General features: G+C 33.0%; 1 protein-coding gene across 2 annotated transcripts in view; it reads left to right on the top strand.

Moving 5' to 3' along the window:
- The window catches only part of LOC132700671 (monocarboxylate transporter 2-like), a 49339-nt gene extending 28872 nt beyond the window's left edge, over positions 1-20467 (top strand). The window contains exons 6-11 of one of the 2 annotated variants that reach the window (XM_060668151.1): positions 4624-4922; positions 13050-13271; positions 14751-14888; positions 16989-17333; positions 19153-19315; positions 20217-20467. In XM_060668151.1, the coding sequence (XP_060524134.1) occupies positions 4624-4922; positions 13050-13271; positions 14751-14888; positions 16989-17333; positions 19153-19315; positions 20217-20394 (1345 nt within the window). In that variant the 3' untranslated portion in view covers positions 20395-20467. The remainder of the gene's footprint in view (positions 1-4623; positions 4923-13049; positions 13272-14750; positions 14889-16988; positions 17334-19152; positions 19316-20216) is intronic. The other variant, XM_060668152.1, reaches the window with a different exon arrangement.
- The last annotated feature ends 5564 nt before the right edge of the window (positions 20468-26031 follow it).

Genomic DNA, 26031 nt, shown 5'->3' with positions numbered 1-26031 from the left:
CACGCCTCTGCAGTCTTATTAAAGAAATGGGTTCTAAATGTCGAACTAAAATCACTGTCTGAATTCTAATGAAGGGGCTGGTGCCCTCATTGTTGCTCTTGATATATCGCTACCAAAATTTGACATTGAATTAATGCATAAAACAGCACTGGATCGGCGCTAAAATAAACGCATTCCGATCTAATAGATGCCCCTATGCTCGTGTTTGTTTGACCGGAAATGTTCTTTTTCGTACAATTATAAGTTTTAATACTGCACAATTCAAAAGAAAAAACTTTATTTCGTTGAAACCAATACAAAAATGGTTTCTATTTTTATTATCAAGTGCGATTTTTTTTATTAGTGATCTGATTAAATGGAATGATTAGGAGAGAACACACGTCTTTCGCACTAATTTACAAAGAACAACATACAGTCGGGAGAGTTAGCTTTTTGCTTGTCCGTCATTGCCACCCATAGCATTATCTAGATTCATCTTTCTGATTAGACACACAGTTTTGCTTGGTGTTATTTGGTGGTAGTGTTATCAAATGGAATCACACTTTCTTTATTGTATTTATTTAATATTTTGGGCTGTCCGTTGCGTTCATAATGCTGACAATGTTTTTTGCACTATAAAATTTAGTATATTCTTCCTTATTGTGATTAAATATTACCTTAAAAATATCTTAAAAATATCAAAAATGACATCTATTGAAAGTAGGCGACTACTGCAATTATTTCCGTTATTTTTAGCGTATGGTATGGTCTTCTGACGATCCTAGGACAACAATTAAATTAATCACCTATATTTATTTTGATAACCACTAAAAACGACTTCCTGAATACGGAAGAGATGCAGTAAGTAAGTAACATCGTTCTATCGTGCGAAAAATTCTATTACAAGTGACACTAAAAAAATTATGTGATACTAAACTGGATATGAGTAAAGGTTATGCTGCATTTTAACATACGAATTAAATATAAATGTAGTTATCTAGATTTGTATATTTAATAGTGGCAAACTCAAAAACCAAAAACGGGAATATGAAATAATGTCATATACATTAGATATGTTATGAGGTAGCGAGTTTATGAGGTAATATAGAATTTGTGTGTCATCTTAATTTTATTGGTATGAACATTTTAATTGCGAAAACCGTATAAACAACTACACAGTTCTCAAACTTTCTACCTACTTGAAGTCGCGGCGTTCCCAAACATCGGCTTTGAAGTCTTCCGTAAAACTGCCTCGAGTACGAAATGCACTGATTTCTTTGCTTCTGGCCGAATAAGCTCGCTGAGTGAACCGAATCGCAAATTGATCGATCGGAAAATAAATAACCATTAAATTTTTTGCGATTTGCTATGGCACGAAAGAACCGCGAAAAGCTTACACAGCCGCTTGGCAACTCTCCCGTGTTGTTAATTGAAGGAGGTCATACATTTCTGAATGACGGGTGTAACAAATTGCGTACCTTTTAGAGGCAGCAAATACTGAATGCTTATAACAAAAAGAAACGCTTGAATGATTTACTCCGCCGCCAAGTGAATTAATCTATTTTTATGGAGAAACGCGATTAAGTGAAATCAATTTATTACGTGGCGCCGTTTTAGACTTCAACATATTTTATGTCGTTCTTTAGAAGGCTATTTGGAGTAATCTGGATGAATTTTATAAATTTCTTTTGTACGTTCGCGAATCTCACGGTTATAACTTCAGCGTAGAAATCTAGCCACAAACTAGACTTTAAAATAAATGAAAGTTTCAAAGCTTGAAACTTTCCAATTTCGCTTGATGTCAGCTGTTGTGACATACAGAGAAGCTTAAGGTTCGCTAGCTTCGAAAGCGCAGAAAAAAAGTGTTCAGAAAATCACCCCTAAAAGAGATGAAATCACTTCCATTTTCGTTTAATAACCATTTAAAAGGGAAAAACTACAGCGTATACGAAGTAATTCGGTTACTTTTATCCTTTTTTTAAAGTTTGTAGAGTTAAAGGCTGCAATATGCTATCCATTGTATTTATTGATAAATAAATATTGCTTGTTTGCAATAAAAGTATGTTTTAATGATACGCTGAATAATAATAATAATAATAATAATAATAATAATAATAATAATAATAATAATAATAATAAAATCATACCGTGATCGCTCATAACCACACATTCATTTTTTTTTAGTTTCGCCATTTAGATATATTTCTTAAAGATTTTTGGAAAGTTTCACTTTTAAGGCCCTAAGGAAAGTTTTTTGTGTCTGGATTTTTATGAACGCTCCTCAGTGGCGGTTGTACGTATTTAATCCAATTATTAACACAAGCAAACTGGGTATCTAAGTTTTCTTGTTGAAAATATGAAAAACCTATTTCCATACCGGCATCTTCTGTCTACAGAGGACAGAACCAAGAAGACAATGACCGAGTGGTAATGTCAGGGTGCGTATTCTGTGTTTTTTATAGTACTATTGTCACCGATTGCTCCTCGCATTTAATAAATACAATTCGATATCAGACAGAATTTGCGGTTGTGTGATCTTCATAACTGCTGCCCACTCTTTCTATAATCTTTTTATTTTTCTGTGGTTAGAGTTTAAGAAAGAATTTGCGTGATGGCTGGAACGTAAACATATTTTTTTAGATTGTTTAGAATCCTTTTTGTTTTTTGCTAAATATAAATTCTCTAGGTTCTTATACAATATGCTTTTTATGATTTTATATCAGACATATTGTTCTAAGCAAATTCATTATTATTATTATCGTTTTGAAAAATAGTTAGGACGGTTTGCTGTACGCTTTGGTACTGCATAGAGACAAAAAAATTATAAAAGCTCTACATCTGCATAAATATATTTTCGCATTAAGGTAATATGATTACAATGATGATTTCACCTCGTATAATAGACGATGTAATAGACCAAATGAGATGATTTAGGTAAAGTCTGTTCATAGATATAAGAAAGTGACCAATTGCTTTTGAATGGGATTATCCAATTAACATACAATGCAACAAGATTATTACATAAAGTTTCGGAATTTAAATTCAGATAAAATTGTGGTCCGTAACAGAAAATAATTTTATACCTAGTGTCTAAGGTATCTCAGGAGATGCTCCCGCCCAAATGTAGAAAACACTATTCTATTGAGACTAAGGAAGTTATAAACAATTTTTATTTGACTCTCATTGAGCGTGGTACCAGCAAGCAAGCATCTGTAGAAGAAACGGCCACATTGACGAAAATTCAAACATCGACTGTATGGAAAATTTTGAACAATCCCATTTCAGCGAGGAAAAAAAGAAGCGATGCTGACATTTTCTCGAGTGTAGATGAAAGTGATCAAGATATAATACGGCGTAAAATTTACCAGTTATACGAGGAACAAAGCGTGCCTACATTAGATATCTTAATTAGGAGGCTTGAAACCGGTGTTAAATGTGGCAGAACTACCTTATGGAAGTGTATTCAACACATGGGTTTCAGATTTAAAAAAATTGACAAAAGCAAGTTTTAATGGAATCTTTTAGAATTCGGAAATGGCGACTGGAATATCTAGAAAAAATTAGGATTTACAGAGAACAATAAAGGCCAATTATTTACTTGGATGAAACCTGATTCGACACTTATGATACCCCGGAAAAGGGTTGGGTTGACTCAACTGATAAGTGTAAAACATACGCGCCATCAAAAAGAGGTAAAAGAATAACTATTTTGCATGCTTGCTCTAGAGATGGTTGGATTCCAAATGGACTTTCTCTGTCTGCGAAATATTAAAGATTCTTCTCTGAATTACCATGAAGATACCACCGCTGATTTATTTGAAAGTTGGTTTAAAAATAAACTAGTTCCAAACATTCCTCCTAATAGCGTCATTGTAATGGACAATGCAAGTTATCACAATAGACAGTTGACTAAAGCCCCTTTCTCATGTGATACAAAACAACAATCCAAAACTACATGTATATTAACGACATTTATTCTCACGAAGATTATACCAAAAAGCAATTAATTGAGGTTCTACAAAGCTTGAACCTACAAAAGGAATACGTCTCTGATAATTATGCAAAAAATCTAGGGCATACAGTTTTAAGGCTTCCACCTTACCACTGTATATTTAATCCCATTGAACATTGAACCAACTGAAATGTACCATTCGTAGTAACAATGTTTTTCCCCGTGTTAACTCCAATGTCCTGAAACTTATAGAAGCCAAAGTTTTTAACATCCCTCCACAAAGTTGGGCAAATTCTGTTAAACATAGAGAAAAAGCAAAACAATCGTATATCCATACTGCAAATAATACAGAACAAATAATAATTAGAACAGGCGATGATAGCGATAGTGATACTGATATATTATGTGAATAATTTTAAGTTATTTAAGTAGGTAATAAAAATAATTTGTAATTTTAATTTAGATTTAAACACAAATACATACATAAATAAATAAATGTTGTTTAGTATCTTTCCTAACAAATCCCCAAATAATTAAATTCTAAGCAAAGTACGGACCTGTTCGGCCATATTTCACTCTTACAACTTGCCCGGGTCTTTCCTTAATTCGTATCAGTTAGTCACTTTCTTATATCTATGAACAGACTATACTTGATTTTATTCTGGGATAATATTAAGGAACGTTTCTTTCAGTGCACTAGGCTGGCGTCTTGGGCTGCAAGTTGTAACCGGTACCATTTCAATCACCTCCATTCTCGGCACTTTCTATCGCTCGGCTTCGTTGTATCACCCGCAAAGGCGAGCTATCCTCCATATCAAAAACCAAAAGCGGAAAATTAAGGACAAAAACAAACTTGAAGACAAGGGACCGTTCTTCGACTTCAGCACGTTGAGGAGCAAAACTGTCCGCATTTTATTGATTTCTACCGGAATTAGTGCGTTCGGAATAAATACGCCTGCATTTTATTTGGCGTATCATGCACAGATCGAAGGTAAATACACTTTGCGCATCAAAAATTGATTGGGGTTTGGTCAAAATTCAAAATGTAAACTTTTTAACGGGAAGTACTTTTGACAGAAAATACAAAATATTCAATCGAAAATATCTAATAAAAATATTTAATCAAAAACAATATGTTTACTTCATGTTTTTGAATCGAATTTAGAAAAATGTGCAATTTTTAGATTTGTTAATATAATCAAATAAACATTCCAATTATAACTCAGTTAGTCAATCCTGTAAATCTTTTTTTTATTCAAAGGTTCCTTCTACAAATTTGAAGTCGAGTTCGATTTTATTATCAAAATAACGAGATAAAATCAAAAACAAGGTCCAGTTCCATCCTCATTTTATGTTTATTTTTTTGCCTGCCTTTATGTTCTTATTCCGTTTTCAATTTTCTCTAGAATCTTTTGCTAGAATATATTACTAACAAATTATTTAACCAAATCAAAGGACCTAAATTAACTTTTTCGTTTCAGCACTTTTATTCTGTGTAAATTATGTGATAGAATATGCTGATGAAATGCTAGCTTCAGTATTCCCAGTATCTGCGACGCGACGCTTGCATAAAAACTTTATATATATAACAACTCTGTGCTTTGCGTCCAGTTCTCCTTGTAGCGGGTTAAAGAAAACCTCGTAGTTCTGTTTGCAAAATAAAAAAGTGTTTTTTAAAAACGAGATCCTTCGTTAGAAAACCTTAACTGGCGCAGTCGTGACGGATTTGGGGTAGTTTTCGGTCAAAGCCACGTCATCGGGACGATTTGATCGCGAAACGTGGGTTTCAACCCTTAGACTCCAAAACGAACCAGTGATAGACTGTCTGACAAACCCAACGTGATTGAGTTCGACTGAGGGCAAGGAAGGCAAGAAATCACCCCCGCAAGCAGTGCTACGCAAGGAAAATTCCAATAGGAAGAATAGGCTGACGACTAAGAGAAATCAAGGTTAGTGCCCAAAATTCCTATTGTTCTCCTTTCATCTTCCCTGGTTAGGACGGTGGAAATAATTTTAAGGATTCTTAGTTTTAAGTTCAATTTTAAGAAATTTCAAAATCAATTAAATTTATGAACGAAGATAAAGACGTCGACAATTTAAGTGCGTTTTTTACTTCGTTAAATTTAGTGGAACAGAAAGTAGAGAACAGTCAAATCAATTTGAAAATGAATTCTAATCAATCGTCGAATTCAGGTGTAAATTACACTTTGTTAAAAATGTTTATAGATAGTATTCTGCCATATAATGGTGATTCCAACACTTTAAATAGTTTTCTATCAGCTGGAGATTTCCTTTTTGATACATATGGTCAAGGAAACGACGAAATTTTAAAACAATATTTGTTAAGAACTATAAGAATGAAACTTGTTGATCGCGCACAAATTCTAGTAGGCTGTAGAATGGAGTTAGTAACGTGGGACAATATTAAAGTAGCTTTGTTAAATTGTTTTGGCGATAGACGAAATTTAGAATGTTTAGAACAGGATTTGTTTATGGCCACCCCCTTTAAAAATGAACATCCTTTAGATTTTGGGAAAAGATTACAAGTTTTAAGAAGTATCCTTGCTCAAAAAATTAATGCATTTCCTGCCGATACTATGGATAATGCAAGCAAAGTAATTCATTTACGTCAATACGATCAAATTTGTTTAAGGACGTTTATTAGAGGATTACCAGGACAATTACAAAGTATTATAAGACTTAAAAATCCGAGCTGTATAGAATTAGCTATGACCCAAATTATTGAAGAGGAAAATTTTCAATATACACAAAATATCTTCAGAACTCCAATTCAATCGAAAGTTTTGCCTAATACTTCTATCGAACCCGTTAAACAATTTTCACAAAATCCAAATTATTTTAGTAACCAAAATTTTAATTATGTACAACCGATTCGCCCTACAAATTATTTTCAAAACAACAATCACCATAATCAAAATTTTAGAATTAGGCATGATCAAAATCAGTTTACTCCCCAGACTAATAGTTTTCCCAGAGGTCCAATTAATATGCCTCAACCACGCGAAGTTCCAAGAAATTTTCCTACAAATAGGCAAGTTTTTGGCCCACCTAAAAACGTATTTAAACCGACAGGTCAGATACCTAACAATAAACCCGAACCTATGTCAACAAGAACAAACTATACTATACCACGTCAAAATAATCAAATTAACCATTTCAAACCTACTGGCCCTAGAAATTTTATTTCGCAAGAATTATACCAAATCGACGAAAGTAACGCGGTACAAACAGATGAAACATCTGCGGTATTTCAAAATGAAAATATTCACCAAGACGAATACTCTGAAATTGAATTTTCAAATCAAATTGAATACTTTAATGACACTCAAAATTTTGACGAACACCCTGAAATTGAAAATCAAATCTCTCAAAATTTTACAATAACGAGCCAATGCGACTCAACGAAATGACATTAGAAATGTATACCGAAATTAATAATAGTTTACCGTACATCCAGATTAAAGAACCCGCAATTAAACTTTTAATTGATACTGGTTGTTTTCACTCGATTCTTCGACCTTCCATTGCAGAAAAATTTTATTATGAAAAAATATATCATTCCCCAACTATTATTAAAACAGGAACTGGTGAAAAGGAAACTCTATTTAAAGCAGATATTCCGGCTTTCCCAGAATTAAAGGCTAATACCAACCTATCTTTTATTCTTTTTGACTTTCATAAAATCTTTGACGGTATAATAGGATTAAACGACCTAAAACGTTTTAATTTTTCTATCGATCTTGTCAATAAACAATTAAGGAATAATACAACTAATATTCCAATTTTATTTAGACAACCACAAAACGAAGTATATTGTATTACTGTGAATGCACACGAAATTGTTAACGTAAGAATTCCAGTAACACAAAACAATGATGTTATTATTCCCGAGCAAGTCATTGAAGGTCTCTATTTTCCAGAAACACTTACTACTGCAAAAAACGGTTTTGCGCAAACAGAAGTTTTTAATTACACTGAGAAAAATATAACGTTAAATTTCCCACAACCTCTAAAAGTTTTATCTTTTCCGGACTTTCATAAAGAAAATTTTGAACTTTTTAATTTAGAACACATCTTACCAAAACATAAAGAACAATTTAGTAAATGCGACATTTCCAAAATAATTCGTTGCGAACATTTAAATTTAGAAGAAAAATCTGCTATAATAAGGCTTTGTAAAGAATATAACGATATTTTCCATCATGAAAACAAAAAGTTAACGTTCACCAATAAAATCAAACATTGTATAAGAACAACGGATGAATTGCCTGTATACACTAAATCATATAGATACCCCTTTATCCATAAAGAGGAAGTTCAACGGCAAATTAACAAAATGTTAGACGACGGAATCATTAGACACAGCCAAAGCCCTTGGAGCAGCCCCATTTGGGTAGTCTCGAAGAAACCTGACGCCAGCGGCAAGCAGAAATGGAGGATTGTCTGTGACTTTCGTAAGGTAAATGAGAAAACGATAGACGACCGCTATCCATTGCCTAATATAAATGATATACTCGATAAATTGGGACGGTGTAATTATTTTTCAACTATCGATCTTTCATCTGGTTTTCATCAGATCGAAATGGATCCGGAATCAATTGAAAAAACAGCTTTTAGTGTCGAGAATGGTCATTTTGAGTTTGTTAGAATGCCTTTCGGATTGAAAAATGCCCCCGCGACATTTCAGCGCGTCATGGATAATGTTTTGCGTGACGTACAGGGAAAGGTTTGTCTAGTATACATGGACGATATCATAGTATTTTCGTCATCCCTAGAAGAACACATCAAACATCTTAAACTTGTTTTCCAAAAACTGCGACAAGCTAGACTAAAAATTCAACTAGATAAAACGGAATTCCTACGAACCGAAGTAGAATTTTTGGGTCACATAATAACAAAAAACGGAATTAAACCGAATCCCAAGAAAATTATTGCAATCCAGAAATTTCCTGTACCGAAAACAGCAAAAGACATAAAATCTTTTCTAGGCCTTCTAGGATACTATAGAAGATTTATTAACGGATTTGCAAAACTCACCAAGCCATTCACAAATTGCCTAAAGAAAGGAGCGACCATCAAACACACGCCAGAATTTCTAGAAGCATTCGATCTTTGTAAAAATATCTTGTGCAATGATCCAATACTACAATATCCAGATTTCGAAAAACCTTTTATATTGACAACGGACGCCTCTAATGTTTCTATAGGAGCGGTTCTCAGCCAAGGAAAAATTGGTAGTGATCTTCCCATAGCCTTTGCCTCTAGGACATTGAACCCGGCTGAAAGCAATTACTCAACCATAGAGAAAGAATTATTAGCAATCGTGTGGTCAACAAAATATTTCCGACCATATTTATTTGGCCGAAAATTTGTGATAGTTACCGATCACAAACCTCTACAATACCTGTTTAATATGAAAGAACCAAATTCCAGATTGCTAAGATGGCGACTAAAACTGGAAGAGTTTGATTACACAGTTCATTATAAGAAGGGCAAACTGAACACTAACGCTGATGCCCTATCACGCATCGAACTAAATATGATAGATAAAGAGTCACTTTTCGGAAATCCTGGAGATATTAATGAAGATATCGATAAATACATACATGAAGAAGATCAAAATATAAGCCTTGAACAATTGGAACAAATTGAAGACGTGTTTAACCCTCTAGAAAATGTAAACACTCCAAAAATTAATATCATCTCGGACATTCAACTTAAACCGCCAAATATTCCTAATACTGGTGAGACAGTACACTCAGCAGCAGAAGATCCAATATTAAATATACCAATTACCGAAAATATTTTAAATACTTACTCTAATCAAATAATATTTAACCAAAAAACAAACGGTCGTTATCACGTAATTAGGAGTTACCCATTCCAAAATAAATCTAGATTTTCTGTTTATTTAAGTCAAAACTATCAAAATGAAATAATTAAATTCTTTTTAGATTATTTGGATCCAACAAAAATGTACTGCCTTTATGTACAAAATACCGAAATAGATTTAAATCGAGAACTATCTGTTTTGTTACCAAATACATTTAAAAACCGTGCTTACAAATTGGTAATATCGAAAACTCTTTTAACTGACGTCACTGACAGGACAAAACAAAAAGACCTAATTGCATATCATCATGAAAAAACCTGTCATCGAGGAATTAATGAAAGCCTAATAGCATTAAAAAGGCTCTATTATTGGCCAAATATGAAAACTGACCTAACTGAATATATTAATAATTGTGACACGTGCCAACAAACAAAATATGATCGACATCCACCAAAATTAAAGTTTATGTTGACACCGACCCCTTCTGAACCATTAGAATCCATCCATATGGATACTTTTCAAATATGTAACGTAAAATTTCTTACAATTATAGACGTATTTTCACGGTACGCCCAAGCTTATCCGTTAGAACCCGCTTGCACAGCAATTGCTATCTTAGACGGTTTAGCGACCTTTATAAGTCATCACGGCCTACCTCAACAAATAACGTGTGATAATGGTACGGAATTTAAAACGTCTTTGCTTTTAGATTTCTGTAAATTGCATAAAATTGCAATTCATTTTACAACTCCCGGCAATTCTAATAGTAATAGTCCAATAGAGAGATTTCACTCTACTCTTGTTGAATTATATAGGGTACTAAAATTAAAAGAACCTAAAGAAGCCCCTAAAAATTTAATAAAATACGCCATTATAGGTTATAATTCATCAATGCATAGCGTAACAAAACAAAAACCTTTTGACGTTATTAATGGAAAAGTAAACGGTTTAGATCCCTTTGATTTAACGGATGAAATCATTGTAAATAATTATATCACAGATAGACGTGAAAGACTAAAAACTATCTATCAACAAATTTACGAAACATCGTTAGAAACAAAAATACGTTTAAATGAAAAACAAAACGAAAAACGAGAAAATCCACCTGAAATGAAACAAAATACAAAGGTTTACGTTACTGACAAAACAGCAAAACGTAGTAAGAAAGAAGAAAACCTGTTATTATAGATCAAGATATTGGGAATAAAATTATTACAAAAAATAAAAAAATAATTCATAAATCTCAGATCCAAAAACCTAAAGCTTTTTCTTCTTCGCAGGTTAATGAACCGGACAACGCTGTTCCTTCTTGCAGCTACGCTGTTATTAGTGATAGCGAATAATGATATTGAAGTTATCCCAATTAAAACACCACTTCTCCCCTTCCGCTTAGGAAATGCTCGAATAATTCAACATCAACATACATTTTTGCATTTTGTGGAAACATCTCAACTTTTTAATCAATTACGTAATTTAGAATACGCTTACGCTGTAATCTCAAAATCATTAAACTATACAAATAAACATAATTATCAGAATGTACACTATATTAATGGAAATAATTTACTTAATAATGTTCGATATTTAATTACTCAAGTAAAATTTAAACTTGGTAACATAAAACCTAATAACCGTACAAAAAGAGGTTTAATAAATGTTGTAGGTAAATTATCGAAATGGCTTTTTGGCACTCTCGATTCAGAGGATGGACAAAAATACGATAAAATTATCACAGAACTTGTGCGTAGTAAACATTCATCTGACATCCAACTAAAAAAGCAAACCTGTTGATTCAACAGCTGATTGACAACTATAATGATACTATAACACTTCTACAGAAAAATCAAGAAGCTATTAAAAAACATATAGACATTTTTGAATATAATTCAAATAGAACTATTACTGACATAACTACTTTCATTAAAGCTCAAAATACACTAATGCAAATAATTCTAAATTGCCAAAGTTTTATAACTTTTTTGGATAATTTAGAAAATGCCATTACATTTGCGAAATTAAATACATTACATCCTGTAGTAATATCGGCGGCCGAATTAGAACAAATAATTTTTAAATTGACTGTTCTCTATGGTGATAATCAAATTCTAATTTTTGAAAATCAAAATAATTATTATCAGTTAGCAAACTTACAAGTTAAATTTACAAAAGATAAAATAATTTTTGCCGTCCATATTCCGATTTTTCTTAAAGATATTTTTGAAATATTCCACCTGTTCCCAGTACCTGTGAATCACTCCTTAATTATACCTAATTCACCCTACCCAATATTGGGCACTGACATGCAACAATATCAAGAATCAATCTGCCCAATCATTGAAGACACCTACGTTTGCGAAAATCAACTTACCCAGCCCATCGGTGATTGTGTGACAACCCTCATTAAATATGCCGAAAACAAAAATTTCCACGTAGTCAATGTAAATGTTTCAACGCATATAATACGACCAATCACTAGTAGATTTGTTTTGATAATACCATCGGAACAGAAACTTAAATTACAAATGAATTGTCAAAACAAAGAAATAGCTTTTATTGAAGAAGCCTGCCTAATCAATGTTCCATATAATTGTGGTATAAGTACCCAAAATACCGAGCTTTGGAATAAAGAAGAAATTTTTAAAGCAAACCCATTCTCACTGCCACCCATTAAAATTGAAAATATGGAACATCACGATGTGAAGTACCAGCCACTCCAACTACAATCGATTGATCTCAATACGATCAAAAAACTACGAGAAGCTGCGAAATCATCGATCCCCGACATTGGTTATGAAATTCATCCAGTCACTTGGAGTCTCGCCACTTCAACAGGAATGATGTTTATTTTAATCTTGTTAATAGTTATAGCATGGAAAATCTACAAGAGCCATTTGCTGCAAGATTCCAAGAAAACCAAGAACGACCAGTCTTCCGAAAACAACCCTTCGTCCCTGTTGTTTTCCACTTCGGAGGGAGGAATTATGTGATAGAATATGCTGATGAAATGCTAGCTTCAGTATTCCCAGTATCTGCGACGCGACGCTTGCATAAAAACTTTATATATATAACAACTCTGTGCTTTGCGTCCAGTTCTCCTTGTAGCGGGTTAAAGAAAACCTCGTAGTTCTGTTTGCAAAATAAAAAAGTGTTTTTTAAAAACGAGATCCTTCGTTAGAAAACCTTAACTTGTATGAAACAGAATTTTTTTCTTATTACTGATTATTTGTGCGATGTTCGCTATTTTCTGAAATATTATTTATACAGGCTTGGGCAATTCGGCAGTTCTTCTGCAGGTATATCTGGGTTTGGCATGGACGGTTGGCTGCATTACTTTCAGTCTCTTGATACTTCAAAACTCGTCAGAATGTCAAATAGCAAGGCAATATCTGTGTCAAACTTCTGGATTTATGTGCGGCTTATCAATATTAGCCTTCACCCTTGTAAAAGACAACTACCACGCCTATGTCATGTTTACTTGGATATACGGTGAGTTTATAAAAATCTGTTATATGAACCACTTCTTATAGTTACACCGTCGGGTTGTTGTATTCCTTTATAAATAAATATGCCGTAAAAATCAACTTAAAATAATGCTTCCAAACAGTATACATAAATGTATCATAAAATTTTGTGGGTAAAATTTTATGTTAAGTTAATAAACACAGATATAAATACATGTGGCTTTGTTAGCACTAGTAAAGACGGCGTTAACAAAATAAAAGCTTTAATAATTCTTTTCCCACAGCCAATGAAAAAGTAAAAGGATAAATGTTAGAATAAAATTCGTGTAATTTCTTTTTCATAGTTGTTTGTGATATACAGTTTGTTCAAGATATTGGAAACCATAAGAGATACGAAAATGTGTAAATTAGGAAAAAGGTTAATCACGTGCTGTTGAGAAAACTAAAAAAATTCTGCCCAAATACCGAAATTTGAGTATTTCGTTTTTATTTTTCTTTCTGGTGTTATTACAAGAGATATAAAAAAAAAGTTGCCAGTTTTTGCGCGCTAGAAGGTAGCTTTGAAGGATTATAAGTACGCCGTTTCGTTTCAGAGAAATCGAAAAAAATAAATCGAAACATCATAATTGTAGAGCTCAAAAAGTGACCTTTTTTACGTCTCTTTAAATAACTCCAGAAAATGAAAAAACGAAATCGGCAAATTTGGAATGTTTTTAATTTTTTCAACGCATCTTATTAACCTTTAAATTTGTCATCCTTTTTCTAATTTAACCATCTTCGTATCTCTTATGGTTTCAAATATCACTATGATAGACATTCTTATATTGGACCCACTCTATGCGATATAGATTAATATGGTGTACGACAACTGGTTTAAATAAAGTTCGATATAGAACACGATTAATTTTTTCATTACGATCCAAAACATTCTACGTAGTTAATAGGCAAATTATCCGTGCAATAAATTTACTATAAAAGGTATTTACAGTAGGAAAATGGCTTTAAATATCTGCGTCAGAGGCAACTGTAAATGCAAATGCAATTATAAATAATCCAGATCCCAAGAAGTAGACTATAGCTAGGATAAATAGTCACTTGGGTAAACGGGTCTAATTTCACTGAAAAATATTTTATGATAAAATGTTCAAAGTATAATTTGTATTCAATCGATATTCCACCACCGGGCCCGTTTTTCCTACGTGGTATCAAGTGTAGGGAAAACCCAAATTCGTACGCATATATTTCCTTAGGCTTTAGCCAACGACCTTCGTATCCGTTCAATATTCCCGTGGAATTTTCGAAATTAATTAGGATACGATTGTGTTGTAATTCCCTAAATCCTTGTCGGATAATGGATTTGACAAAACCTTTTATAAGCTCTTTTAGGGTGAGTTGTTTAGTATAGATTAATGCAAATTGTTCGCTTTCTTGGAACGTAATTGGTATTTTTCAAATTATTGATAATTAAGGAATTCTTGAATAACGGATTTAATTTTTTTAACAGGTTTCTTTTACGGTGGCTACCAGTATTCTCTGAAGATGTACACTTACCAACGTGTCCGGGCTCGGAATTTTGGTAGAACTTGGGGCTTCGTTCAATGTTCACAGGGAATTCCTATTATAACAGGAGTTCCGTTTTCCGGTAAGCAAGTCGTTCAATCCTACATATTCAATTTTGCAATAGAAAAATTTTTGTCTCCTCTTTTTGCAAAGTCAAAATTATTACAAATGACGAAAAGTAAGGCCATAAGCTATGTATGTATAGAACTAGTTAAAGTGAATTAACCAAATATGAAGGATAAAAAATGTTGCGTATTGTCCAGCAGAAAGAGGTTCTAATGCGAAATACAGACAAATGGGTTAAACAGGCAAAATGTGCAATCCGTAAAACGTCTCATCAATATTGGCTTTTAAAATACAGTATTTGCATGTGAATTTAATGAGTTGTTTACATTCTGTTTTTTCAATTAGAAAAGACTTGTTATTTTTGGGTAGTTTGAAATATGAATCTTTTTTTTGTAAATAAAAGTTCATATAATACAATTACATCTGATTACGACGTACGCCTTTATAAATGGGATATTAATTGGTCAGTTAACATTCCGGAAATATCCAAGTCTTAAGAGTAAAACAGCATATTTTATAATATGAGCGTCTGTTTCTTTGACTATTAGTAACCATAACTATATCACGTGTGAAATTGAAATGTATACAAATACAATAAGCTCGACCCAATTTTACAAAGAAAAAGTGCAATGTCATTCACTAATTTACACAAATACGTATATATATAAAATACGATATTTTTGGGCTTCATTGGAAAGGTTCATTGGCAATGCTTTTACAGATAATTAATTCCTTCCAAGGCAAGGGCTCCGGTGAATGGTCATTTAAATGATTAATGAGGCAGTAATTGATAAGCAGGAAGTAAGTTAATTCTGCCTTTCATATTATACTAAACTTATCTAATTTATTATAACCTTATAGCACCTCGATACATCAAAGTCGTAAACTAGCATGGCTGTGGTCTAATAAGAGTTGAAGAGTTGAGACGTTTGAATATGGATAATCACTATTGGATTTAAATGGCAATCTATTTTTAAAATATATTCTTACTTAGTAACTATATGTCTGCTAGATTTTCTAAGTAGTTTTCGATATTATTTTACGCGAGGAATAGGCAATCTTGGTAGATGTTTTCAAAATTGCTCCAAAAAAAAAATGGAAATACAGAGCCAATAAATATATTAGTTGTCTTTGGCAATATCATTTAACAAATTTTCGTGCATAGGCAAAAGCAAATAAACTTTGGACACAAACTGGATTTTGATTATTCTGAATTATTATATAATTTTTTTCCAAAGAAACAATTTTTTTCTCGATTGCTTTAGAAAAAAAAACTTTTCCTGTGGCTGCTGATATGGATTAGTGTATGTTTTTGCATTTTTATAAAATTATCTCAAAAATTATTAATACGTGTACGTATTTTATATAAGAATTTGTGGGAAAAGGCTAGACTGCAAACATCTGGAAAGATCTTATTCTTTAGTAACGCATATTAAGTTGTTAACTTTTTTATTAAGACAAAACTTATGACGCGTGAGACAAAGATGAATAGTAAAAGCTGAGGTGGTCTCAGTTTCACTAATTTAGATGTTCGTGAACCATAATAGAAATCTTTCTGCCAGACAGTCCGATTTAAATGGCTTTACGATCTTAACTGTTCAAAGGGTAAAAATAAACTAAAAAATAATCGCCAGTTTTGTTTAAAAGCTCTTTTAATAATAATTTTTCACAACTTGCATATTTGTTTGTGCTTTATTTATTTATTAATAATACTTAATACATATTTTAATATAAACTCTCCACAATAATCTGTTTGTGTGATTTTGAAGTAAATATTGGTGTAATTTGTGCTAATCTTGCGGCTAAGCATGTTGGTATTGAATTTCACCTTCAAATACGTGATAATATAGATGTTGTAAATATCGCTGTTACTATTTTTATGAAATAAGAAGGGCGTAAATTCAACTTTATTTTATTTTGCATTAAAGTGGCATCAACTTTGAGAAGCAGTTAAGAAAAAAAAATAAGAGCAAAACAAAAGTCAATTTTATATAATAGTAATATTAAATAATTTTTTCAGATAATGACATAAGTCAAATGTAAGATTGTTTGTATTTTTTCTCCCGAAGTTATATAATTTTATATAAATCATTTGTTAAAATCAGTAATATTGTAGGATATTTAAACGAGAAATACGGAGAACGGACTGGCTACTACTTTAGCTCCGCCTGTGTGCTTCTCGGTAGTCTGATGCTTTTCTTGATCGACGTACATCGTCGAAAAATCTCCAGACACAAGCACACCAGAGAAAACGGTACTCGGCATCTCTGCAAAAACGAATCGTGCCCTCAACGCAGGAAATTGTCTTTTTCGCAGGAACCCGAAAACGATGCAGGTGTCACCGCAGGAACCGCAGCCGCTCTCGTGTTGGGAGCCGATATAAATCCCAATCAGTCGGGCGGGCTTATCGATAATATAATCGTGTCTGGAGATAAAGAACTGACTTGCATATCGGAGGAAGGTGCGTGTATTTGTTTAACTTCTAAAATTCGAGAAAGCGCCTTTGAAACTAGGTGATACGTACTGAAATATATTTGATTAAAATAAAATTGCCAGTTTTAAAAATGACTTTCGCTGTGGGGAAACTGGAAAATAAAACGTTGAATATTTCAGTCCAGATAACTTTATAGCTTTTGTCAAGGGAAATTTTTCTTGAACACTTTGTATATGGCCAATTAAAGCAAAATATTTATGCATGCCTGACAAGATATTCTGATTGAAGCTGACGTCATTGGTTAGTTAGCATTCCACTGGTTGTTTTGCTTATTCAGTAGTGGGCCTATTTATATTACATTGTTTTGTTTTATTGCTTTAAAGTGTTTTTCTTTCGAATATGATTGAAAGTTACCGAAACTTACCAAGATTAGTTAGAAACGAATCTGCTTCTCTGCAGCAATGCAGAAATGAAATTGCTAAAAAGTAATTTTCTTAACTAAAATTCATAACTAATGTTTTGCTTGGAAATAAAATTCTTTCACAATTTTTAATGTCCCTTTTTTTATACTTGATTATTTGCCTTAAAATAGAACAAATATCTATGGAATAGGGAACAAAATTTTAATTTGAAAAATATTGCTTTTAAAGTAAGTTATACTACTAAAAGAACCACAGTTCACAAAAAAATTTTGAAACGCGCTGTCATTGGCTGTGATCGCTTGTGACGTCAATTCGTTCATTACAGAACGACAACGCTTTCGTTTTGGTCGTTTTGATTTTAATTTTAATCTTGATCCCGTCGCTTGCTTTTAGTATCTTGTGTTTAGTATCAAAAAGAAAGTTTTGAAAATGACCGAAACCGATTTTTTAAAAGGTCAATCTGATAATTTATCTTTAGTGGATATGTTTAAGATGATATCTTATATACAAAACATCGAGAGTTTTTCTTTTGCTGAGGTTCACAGTGTTAAAGCTAAAAGGTGTGTTCATAGAAAATTTATCCACTAGTTTTAAACCAATATAATATTGTAAAAGTTTTCAATTTTTAAAATTCAAATGGTATATCAAATAAAATGTAAATTATTCAAAAGAAAAGCAAAAATATTTTTTTTAAAGCAGTGGAAACCGAAATACTGAGTATGTTGGCACTGATAACTTAAAGTGTTCTGCATTTTATATAGGTGAATGAGCCATTCATAGGGAGACTGCAATAGGATGGGTGCAAGTTCGAAGAGTTAAAAATTTTTGCACTGTTAAGGCTAAAGTGACACCTGAACATAATGTTAACAAAAAATGACGACTTTCATTTTCTGGTAGATGAATAAAAAGTTGGCACTATTTGTAATAGTTTTTGTGTTGCTTCATTATTATCATATTAAGCACACTAAGCACAAATACAAACTGGCGTAGATTAAATACAAACATACAAAAATAAAAGTATAACATGTCGCTGGATCGATCGAAAAGCAGCAGTATTACGTCACGATCATTCCAGCATGTTTAAGTTCGTTTAAAAGTAATGACCGAGTGTCAGAACTGAAATTATTTATTGCAACTTAAATATTAAAGAAATAACAAAAACGTTCAAGTTCCCTATTCAGTAGAACATCTGAATTAAGTTATCGTACTTTGATACTTGTACAAAGTCTTTTTAGATGCATTTTTACTCCATGGTAGCTACTGGTAAGCTTCTCACAAAATATCTATTGAGGATTGGCAGTATACATTTTTAAACAAGTTTTAAGATATCTGTAAATAATATTAATGTGTATATGTCAGATCATTTTTATATTGAAAACTATTTATTTTTTTGCGTTTTTCTAATTTTGGGATTTGCCTTTTAGGAATTGCTGACATGGATCTTCCGGATAATATATTAGACGACCTTGACTACATTGGAGACTGTATAACGTCCTGTAACAAAGTAGAAAATTATTTAATGCTTAGCGAATTTGAAAATAATTTGATAGCGGAACTACCGGTGATGCTCGATAGAAAAGGTAGGAGGTAAGTGCGCATATTTACTAAAGCGCGACATTCATATACTATAATTCATACAAATTGCTTCAAAAAATATGGTGTGTGACATAGAAAGTGCAACCACTAGTAAATGTTAATACATTTTATTAATATCTTGTTAAATAGTTCTGGAAAATGTGATTGAATGTGATTACACTTTTCAAACAACTTGAAAGTAATTCTTAAAAATTCAATAGTCAACTGGCCCCTCCACATAACTTTTGACATATTGACATGCTGGGAATCAGACGATCAATATCTGCTTGTAGTAGATTTTCCCAGAATAAGTGCAGTCTCACGCTCCATGCAACATTCAAACGCCAATAATGTGACCCATCTCTGAAAACGACCCGGTCCATGTAAATTCCAATAGAGAACCATAAGTCCATAAATCGATCTCGAGGCTATCTGTCATCCTGTAGCTACTCTCCGCTCATTCCTGATTGCGCTGGTTGTGGGAACACCTTTCTGTTTCTTCTTGAAGCTCAAACGATGTTCAGACTGTTCTGTCCAACATCGCATCGCTGTTGTAGAATTCCGGTCAATCATGTTTCATATTTTTATAGTCTTTCGTAGGCCTCCTGTAAATTTATTTAAGAGACGTTGCGCGATACATATTTTAGCAGAAGGCATTGCTAAACGATCTTGTGAATAACCCAAAGTCAATAAGACTGAATAAAATTAAAAATTGCTTTTTTGTGAAATCATAAAAGTGTTTATAAACAAACTGGGACAAAATGTTGTGATTTACTACATTTCATAAGCCTTGACCAGATATTGCAATTTCTACAGCGCACACTTGAACTGGAAACAGCAACATTACATAGTTTACTAGGCACAACATTTCGTTAATGATAATGTAATGATAATGATTTCATTTTTATTGTAGGTGGTCCCTAGCGAAGCCCAAGTTCATTCAGAATGGTGAAACAGAAAAACTTAATGGGGAAACAAAAGAGGGCGACATCGGAGAAGAGAACAAGGCATCTAAGAGCAACGAAAATGGAAATAATTGGAAGCCGTTTCCAAATAGAGTCATACATATTATAGACGAGTCATCTGTTTAGTTTTTGTAGAATAATGAAATGATATTTATTATATTTATATAAAGAATAGGAGAGTCTACGAAGTAATAGAAAATGTGCTACTTAATTATCAAATAATCCTTTGTTTTTAATTACCTGCCCTACCCTTCTTTCATCTTTGCTGTTAACATTTTCGCATTCACAAAAATTATAAGAATTGTAAGTTTACGAGTAAAAATTCGATCCAGTTATTTTCAATGGTTGGCTCCTGTTTTACAAAAGTTCACTCACTAATGGTCGTAGAAAATAGTATATTATGTCGACATTTTGATAAGTGTCTTCAGTAACTCGTGTACTGGTACGCTGCGCTCGTGCCGAATGAAACTCGTGATTAAAGGGGCATTTATATAATCTGCTGATATTATACTCTATTTTCTAAGACATTAGTGTGGGCAAAATTTTGCAGCAGTGCTTATAAAATTAAATAAAAAAATAATATTAAAAAAAAAATAATTTGAAAAAGTTCGTTTCATGATCAAAATATGTAATGTTTAAATTAAATATATATTCTATTATGTTTATTAAAGACTAAGAAAATTAAATGAGAGATTGAGATGCAAATTATAACAGCAGCGTGCAGCGTGAACAGTAATCTAATATATTGCCCTAAAGAAAAACAGATAGCACGGCAATATTTTACATTTAATCAAAATTTGTCTGAATAATCTCTCATTTTGTTTTTCTTAAAACGTCGGAGGTCCACATCTGTATAACTACAAAATTATTGAACAATTGTATTAGATAATATAGTTGGCCTACCACGGTAAAAAGGGATGCGCCGCATGCCTCTACATTGCACCCACTATCCGGCATTTTGCGTTATTTTCTTTCTAAACAGCGAACATTTAGCGAGATTTAAGGCTAGTTTACATTGGTCGAGTAAACGGATAAGGAAAATGTCGAGTTAAGAAAAGCACGGCAGCGCGACTAATGTAAATAATTAGTCGAGTTAATAGGTATAGCATAAAGGCAAGTAGCCGGCGAGTCGAGTGGTTCAGCGGACAGCATGGTAACTTGCCCAAGTTGCCCCCTCCTGCCCCTCCCACTACTACTCTGTCGTGAACTTGACTGAACACTTGACCCGTCTAAACATGTTTCTTGCTATTAGATAGTAGAGTAATTCGCGCCAAAATAAAAAAAACGGTTTGTGATTGTTGATTGAAGTGGCAAAATAGTAAAAATGAAGTGGAACGAAAAATTTGTTGAACTCTATCGTGACCATGAATGTCAGAGAGCTATCGAAGCTATAATGACCGAAATGTCTAGAGATGGGTTTGGAGTTGCCGAAGTTAAGCAGAAAATAAAAAATATTCGATCTACTTACAATCAAGAAGTGCAAAAAATTAAGAAATGTCAGGAACCTGCCCTGAAGACGTGCACTCACCTGCTGTAAAATGGTTTCATATTATGAATGAGATAATGAGAGGTGCAAAGGATCCAGGTGAAACCGTTAGCAACTTGGCAAGTTTTTTTTATATTATTAATTAAAATTTCTGTATATATGTAACAAAAATCTTTATTTCATATAACAAGTAATGTAAGTAGTTACATCCGTGCATAATTGAAAAAAAGTTATTTTCAATTCGCTAATAAGGTACCAGCGGTTGCTGTGTATTGCCAAGGAACAGCGCCCTCGCCATTATAGTAATCTTTTAGACGATCTTTAATTTTTGTTTATAGGTTTGTTGTTCGGTGACCTGCAGCTTTTTCGACATTTCTCAGCTCTCTGATTTGGGACCTCCAATTCCCAGGAATTATTTCGCCTGTTTCACATTTTCTTCATCAATGACACCTGTAGGCAAATAACACGGTCTGCAAAAATTTTTTTTTTCTCTCCGTCTTGTTTTCATGCATGAATTCATCTTATTTTATGCTCTAAACACGGAATCTGATATACAAATAAGTACCACACGTAGGTTTTTAATTTAATATTTATTTCATCAAAAAACAATATTATTAAAGTATAAATTATTATAAGGAAATAAAAAAATGTGGCGGCTTGAGTTTTACAGTAAAAAATCCTAAATTATATTAACAAAACTAATAAATATCGTCAGTTATTTCATTATGGAGTGATAGAATTCAAATTATTTAGTAGTTTTCTTCCTCTTCATAGATTCCATTGGAGTTTCTCGGTGAATGAAACCTTTCACCATGCTCATCTGATACAGCTCCAAGATTTTCAGGATAGAAATTTAAATGCGAGTCTAAAAAAATTGATCTTGAGTGACATATTGCATCCTAAAGCTTTATAAGCAGAAAATAGCTCCCGAATGATTTGTTGATAGTTGTCACTTTTTGCGTTCCCAAGAAAATTATGACACACCTCCACAAAGGCTACCCAAGCTCTTTTTTCTGCTTTGCTCAACTTCGAATCAAAAACCTCATCCTTCATGAGCTCACGTATCTGCAGACCTACAAAAATTCCTTCCTTCAATTTCGCGTCACTGATTCGAGGAAATTTTGTTTTCAAGTATTGAAAACCTGCACCATCTTTATACATAGTTTTTTTTTATACAAGTTTTTTATGAGTCCCAACTTTATGTGAAGGGGTGGCAGAAAAATTTTCTCGCATGGCACTAACGGTTTATGAGAAACATTTTTAAGTCCAGGAGTCAAACTTTTTCTTGATGGCCAGGTTTTTACTTTGCAATGTTTGTCTCTTGCGCGGCTATTCCACTCACAAAGAAAACAGCAAAATTTTGTGTCTCCTCCTTGTAGTCCAGTCAGTATAGCGACAACTTTTAAATGAGCACAAATATTCCATAGGTATTGAGAATATTTAATTTTCTCAAGTAATACCTCAAGGTTTGCATAATTTTTTTTCATGCTTGTAGCATTTGCAATGGGGACAGATGGGTATTTATTACCATTATGAAGTAGAACGGCTTTCAAGCTTATTTTTGAAGCATCAATAAAAAGTCTCCATTCACTAGAATCTTCTGGAAAACTTAGTTCTTGAAGAAGCCCTGCAGCATCATTACAATATACCAAATCATCTTCTTTAGAGAAGCAACTTGTAAAACTTTCTTGCCTCGTACGAAAATATGAAACTCTGGTACTTTTAGCCAATAGATTCCACTGTTTTAACCTTGATCCGAGTAACTGTGCCTTAGATTTTGAAAGTACCAAGTCTCTAACAAGATCGTTTAAGCCGCCTTGTTCAAGTAAATGAGGTTCTGTAGATGGACATAAAGATCCAGATAAAGTGTATGAAGATGAAGATGTACTATCAGAAAGAAAACTCGATTGAGATTGTAGACCTGAAATATTTTTATTTTCAGCCTTCTCATTAACTGGTGGAACTGGAGGTGGAGTGTCTTTATCACGAGAAATCGGTCTCTTGGCAGATAGGACGATCGGATAAACAATCTTATCTCTATTTTTTTTCGAGAATCCTCGTGTAGATGTCATGCAGAATTAACAATCATTCTCATGATTTTGAGGCTCACTCCAAATCATTGGCATTGAAAACGACAAGGATTTGTGACTTTCTTCAAGCCAACCTCTCAACGTTCTTGAACAGCTATTGCAGCATACTTTTGGCAACCAACTTTTATCTCGCTCATCGATAGAAAATCCAAAATATAGCTTATAAGCTGTTTTAACCAGTTCGGTCATGACATGTCGCTGTGGTTTTAGTATGTATTCCCCACAAATGTAGCAAAAACAATCTGAGGAATTTTTACAAGTCCGTGGCATTTTGTAACCTGAAATCACATAAAATTAATTTTAAAACAACTTTCAAACTTATATTTTATATTTATTGACTCTACTTAAAAAAAAAATATTCAAACTACACATCAAATAATTAAATCCAATGTAGAGAACATGAACTTTTTGATATAAAAGGTAAACAATTAAACGACAAGTTTTCACTGAACTGTTGTAGTGTCACAATGAATACTGCGCATGCGCGTATTTACTACCATAAAAATCACCTTCGGTACTTCCCTCCTTTCTCTTACAACTCTCTGAAACTCATTTTGTATGTATATTTACTTTTTGTAACGTTGACGAATGAAAAAATTGAAAAAAAAAAAAATTTGAAATATAAAAAAAAATCATATCGAAAAATTTAGACGTGATAGAAAAAATCGGCCAACGGGGATAGATTCAAAACGTTTGAATCATTATATTTATCATAAAAATTTTTAAAAGGAGGATTTCATTGCCAATCAGTGTAGGTTGACTTTGTTGTGATAACTAGCCAATTATGAAATGCACAAGCAGAAGCGACAATTTTATTAACAGTACATAATTTGACATCCAGCTCTCTATCAAAGACTCGAAACCTACTGACCAGAATACCAAAGACATTTTCAACTATTCTTCTGGCGCGACTTAGTCGGTAATTAAAAATTTTCTCCTCTTGCGTAAGAGGTCTATTGTAGTTTGTGTAGGGCTTCATTATGTAGGGTTTTAAAGGAAAGGCGTCATCTGCGACAAAATAGTTTCCATTTGGGAGTAAACCATTTTCTAGCGGTTCTAAAATTAAACAATTTTGGAAAACCCTGCCATCTGACTGTGAACCTTTCTTTCCCACTTGAAAGTATGAAAAACAGTATTTAAAATCCGCAATTGCTAACAAGACAACACTGTTTGTGCCTTTGTAGTTATAAAATTCACTTCCCTCGTCTGGAGCATTGATAAGTACATGTTTGCCATCAATAGCTTCACAACATAGTGGAAAATTCCATCTATCTTTAAAACCATTGATTATAGTTTTCCATTCTATATGGCTGGATGGCACCTGAAACAAATTTAAATATTTTTATTTACTAAAGTCATAATAAATTATTTCTGAAATTTTTCTCTTGGTTAAAAGAGTGAACTAGATACATTGAAAAGGAGTTTCACTCAGAGGTTTTGAATTTTTTTTATGTGGTTCTGTATTACTTCCTGAAAATGTTTGTTCAAAACCACTTTTAAATGTATTTAGTTTGTCTTTCTACTATATTCAAAGTCAAACTAATAAAGAATGGTACATCTGGTATGTTACATGGTAGCCATGTCAATTTTAACATGGATACCGTGTAACATACCGGATTCTTTATTAGTTTGATTCAGTGTATAGTGATTTGCTTCCTTTGAGTACAAGTGAATCTAACTTTGCCAAAATGTTTAAGAATCATTAGTCGCTGAAAGCTAAAAAAAAATCTTTTTAGGACACCCAAGTTTCCAGTGAAACAGAGACTGATCAAGATACACAAGACGGAACTTCGGAAGAATCTCATAATGTCGCTGAACATCAAGGCACGCAAGAAAAACCTTCGCAAGAAACCCTACGTGAACAAACACCAATTCGTCTGACCTGTGGAAATTCGAAAGGTACCAAACGTCGTCTTCAAAACATATCCGACGCTATTAATGAGTTGCGCGTAATGAATCAGGTTCTTACTCAGCCGGAACCTCTTATGGGGGAAAATGAAACATTCGGAAAATACATTGCTTTAATGCTAGATAAGCTACCACAAAGGCACGCGGTCCTGGCGCAAAGTGATATCCAAAATGTGTTGATACGGTACAGGCTGGCTAATATACCAGAAGTTTCAGCTTCTTCTCCTCCCCAACCTCGTGTTATGCAGCACCCAGACAACTATACCTCACCATCTTATT

Source organism: Cylas formicarius, unplaced genomic scaffold (genome assembly GCF_029955315.1).
Source record: "Cylas formicarius isolate icCylForm1 unplaced genomic scaffold, icCylForm1.1 PGA_scaffold_4__25_contigs__length_36172078, whole genome shotgun sequence".
Classification (NCBI taxonomy): domain Eukaryota; kingdom Metazoa; phylum Arthropoda; class Insecta; order Coleoptera; family Brentidae; genus Cylas; species Cylas formicarius.
This window is presented reverse-complemented; position numbering and strand designations above follow the sequence as displayed.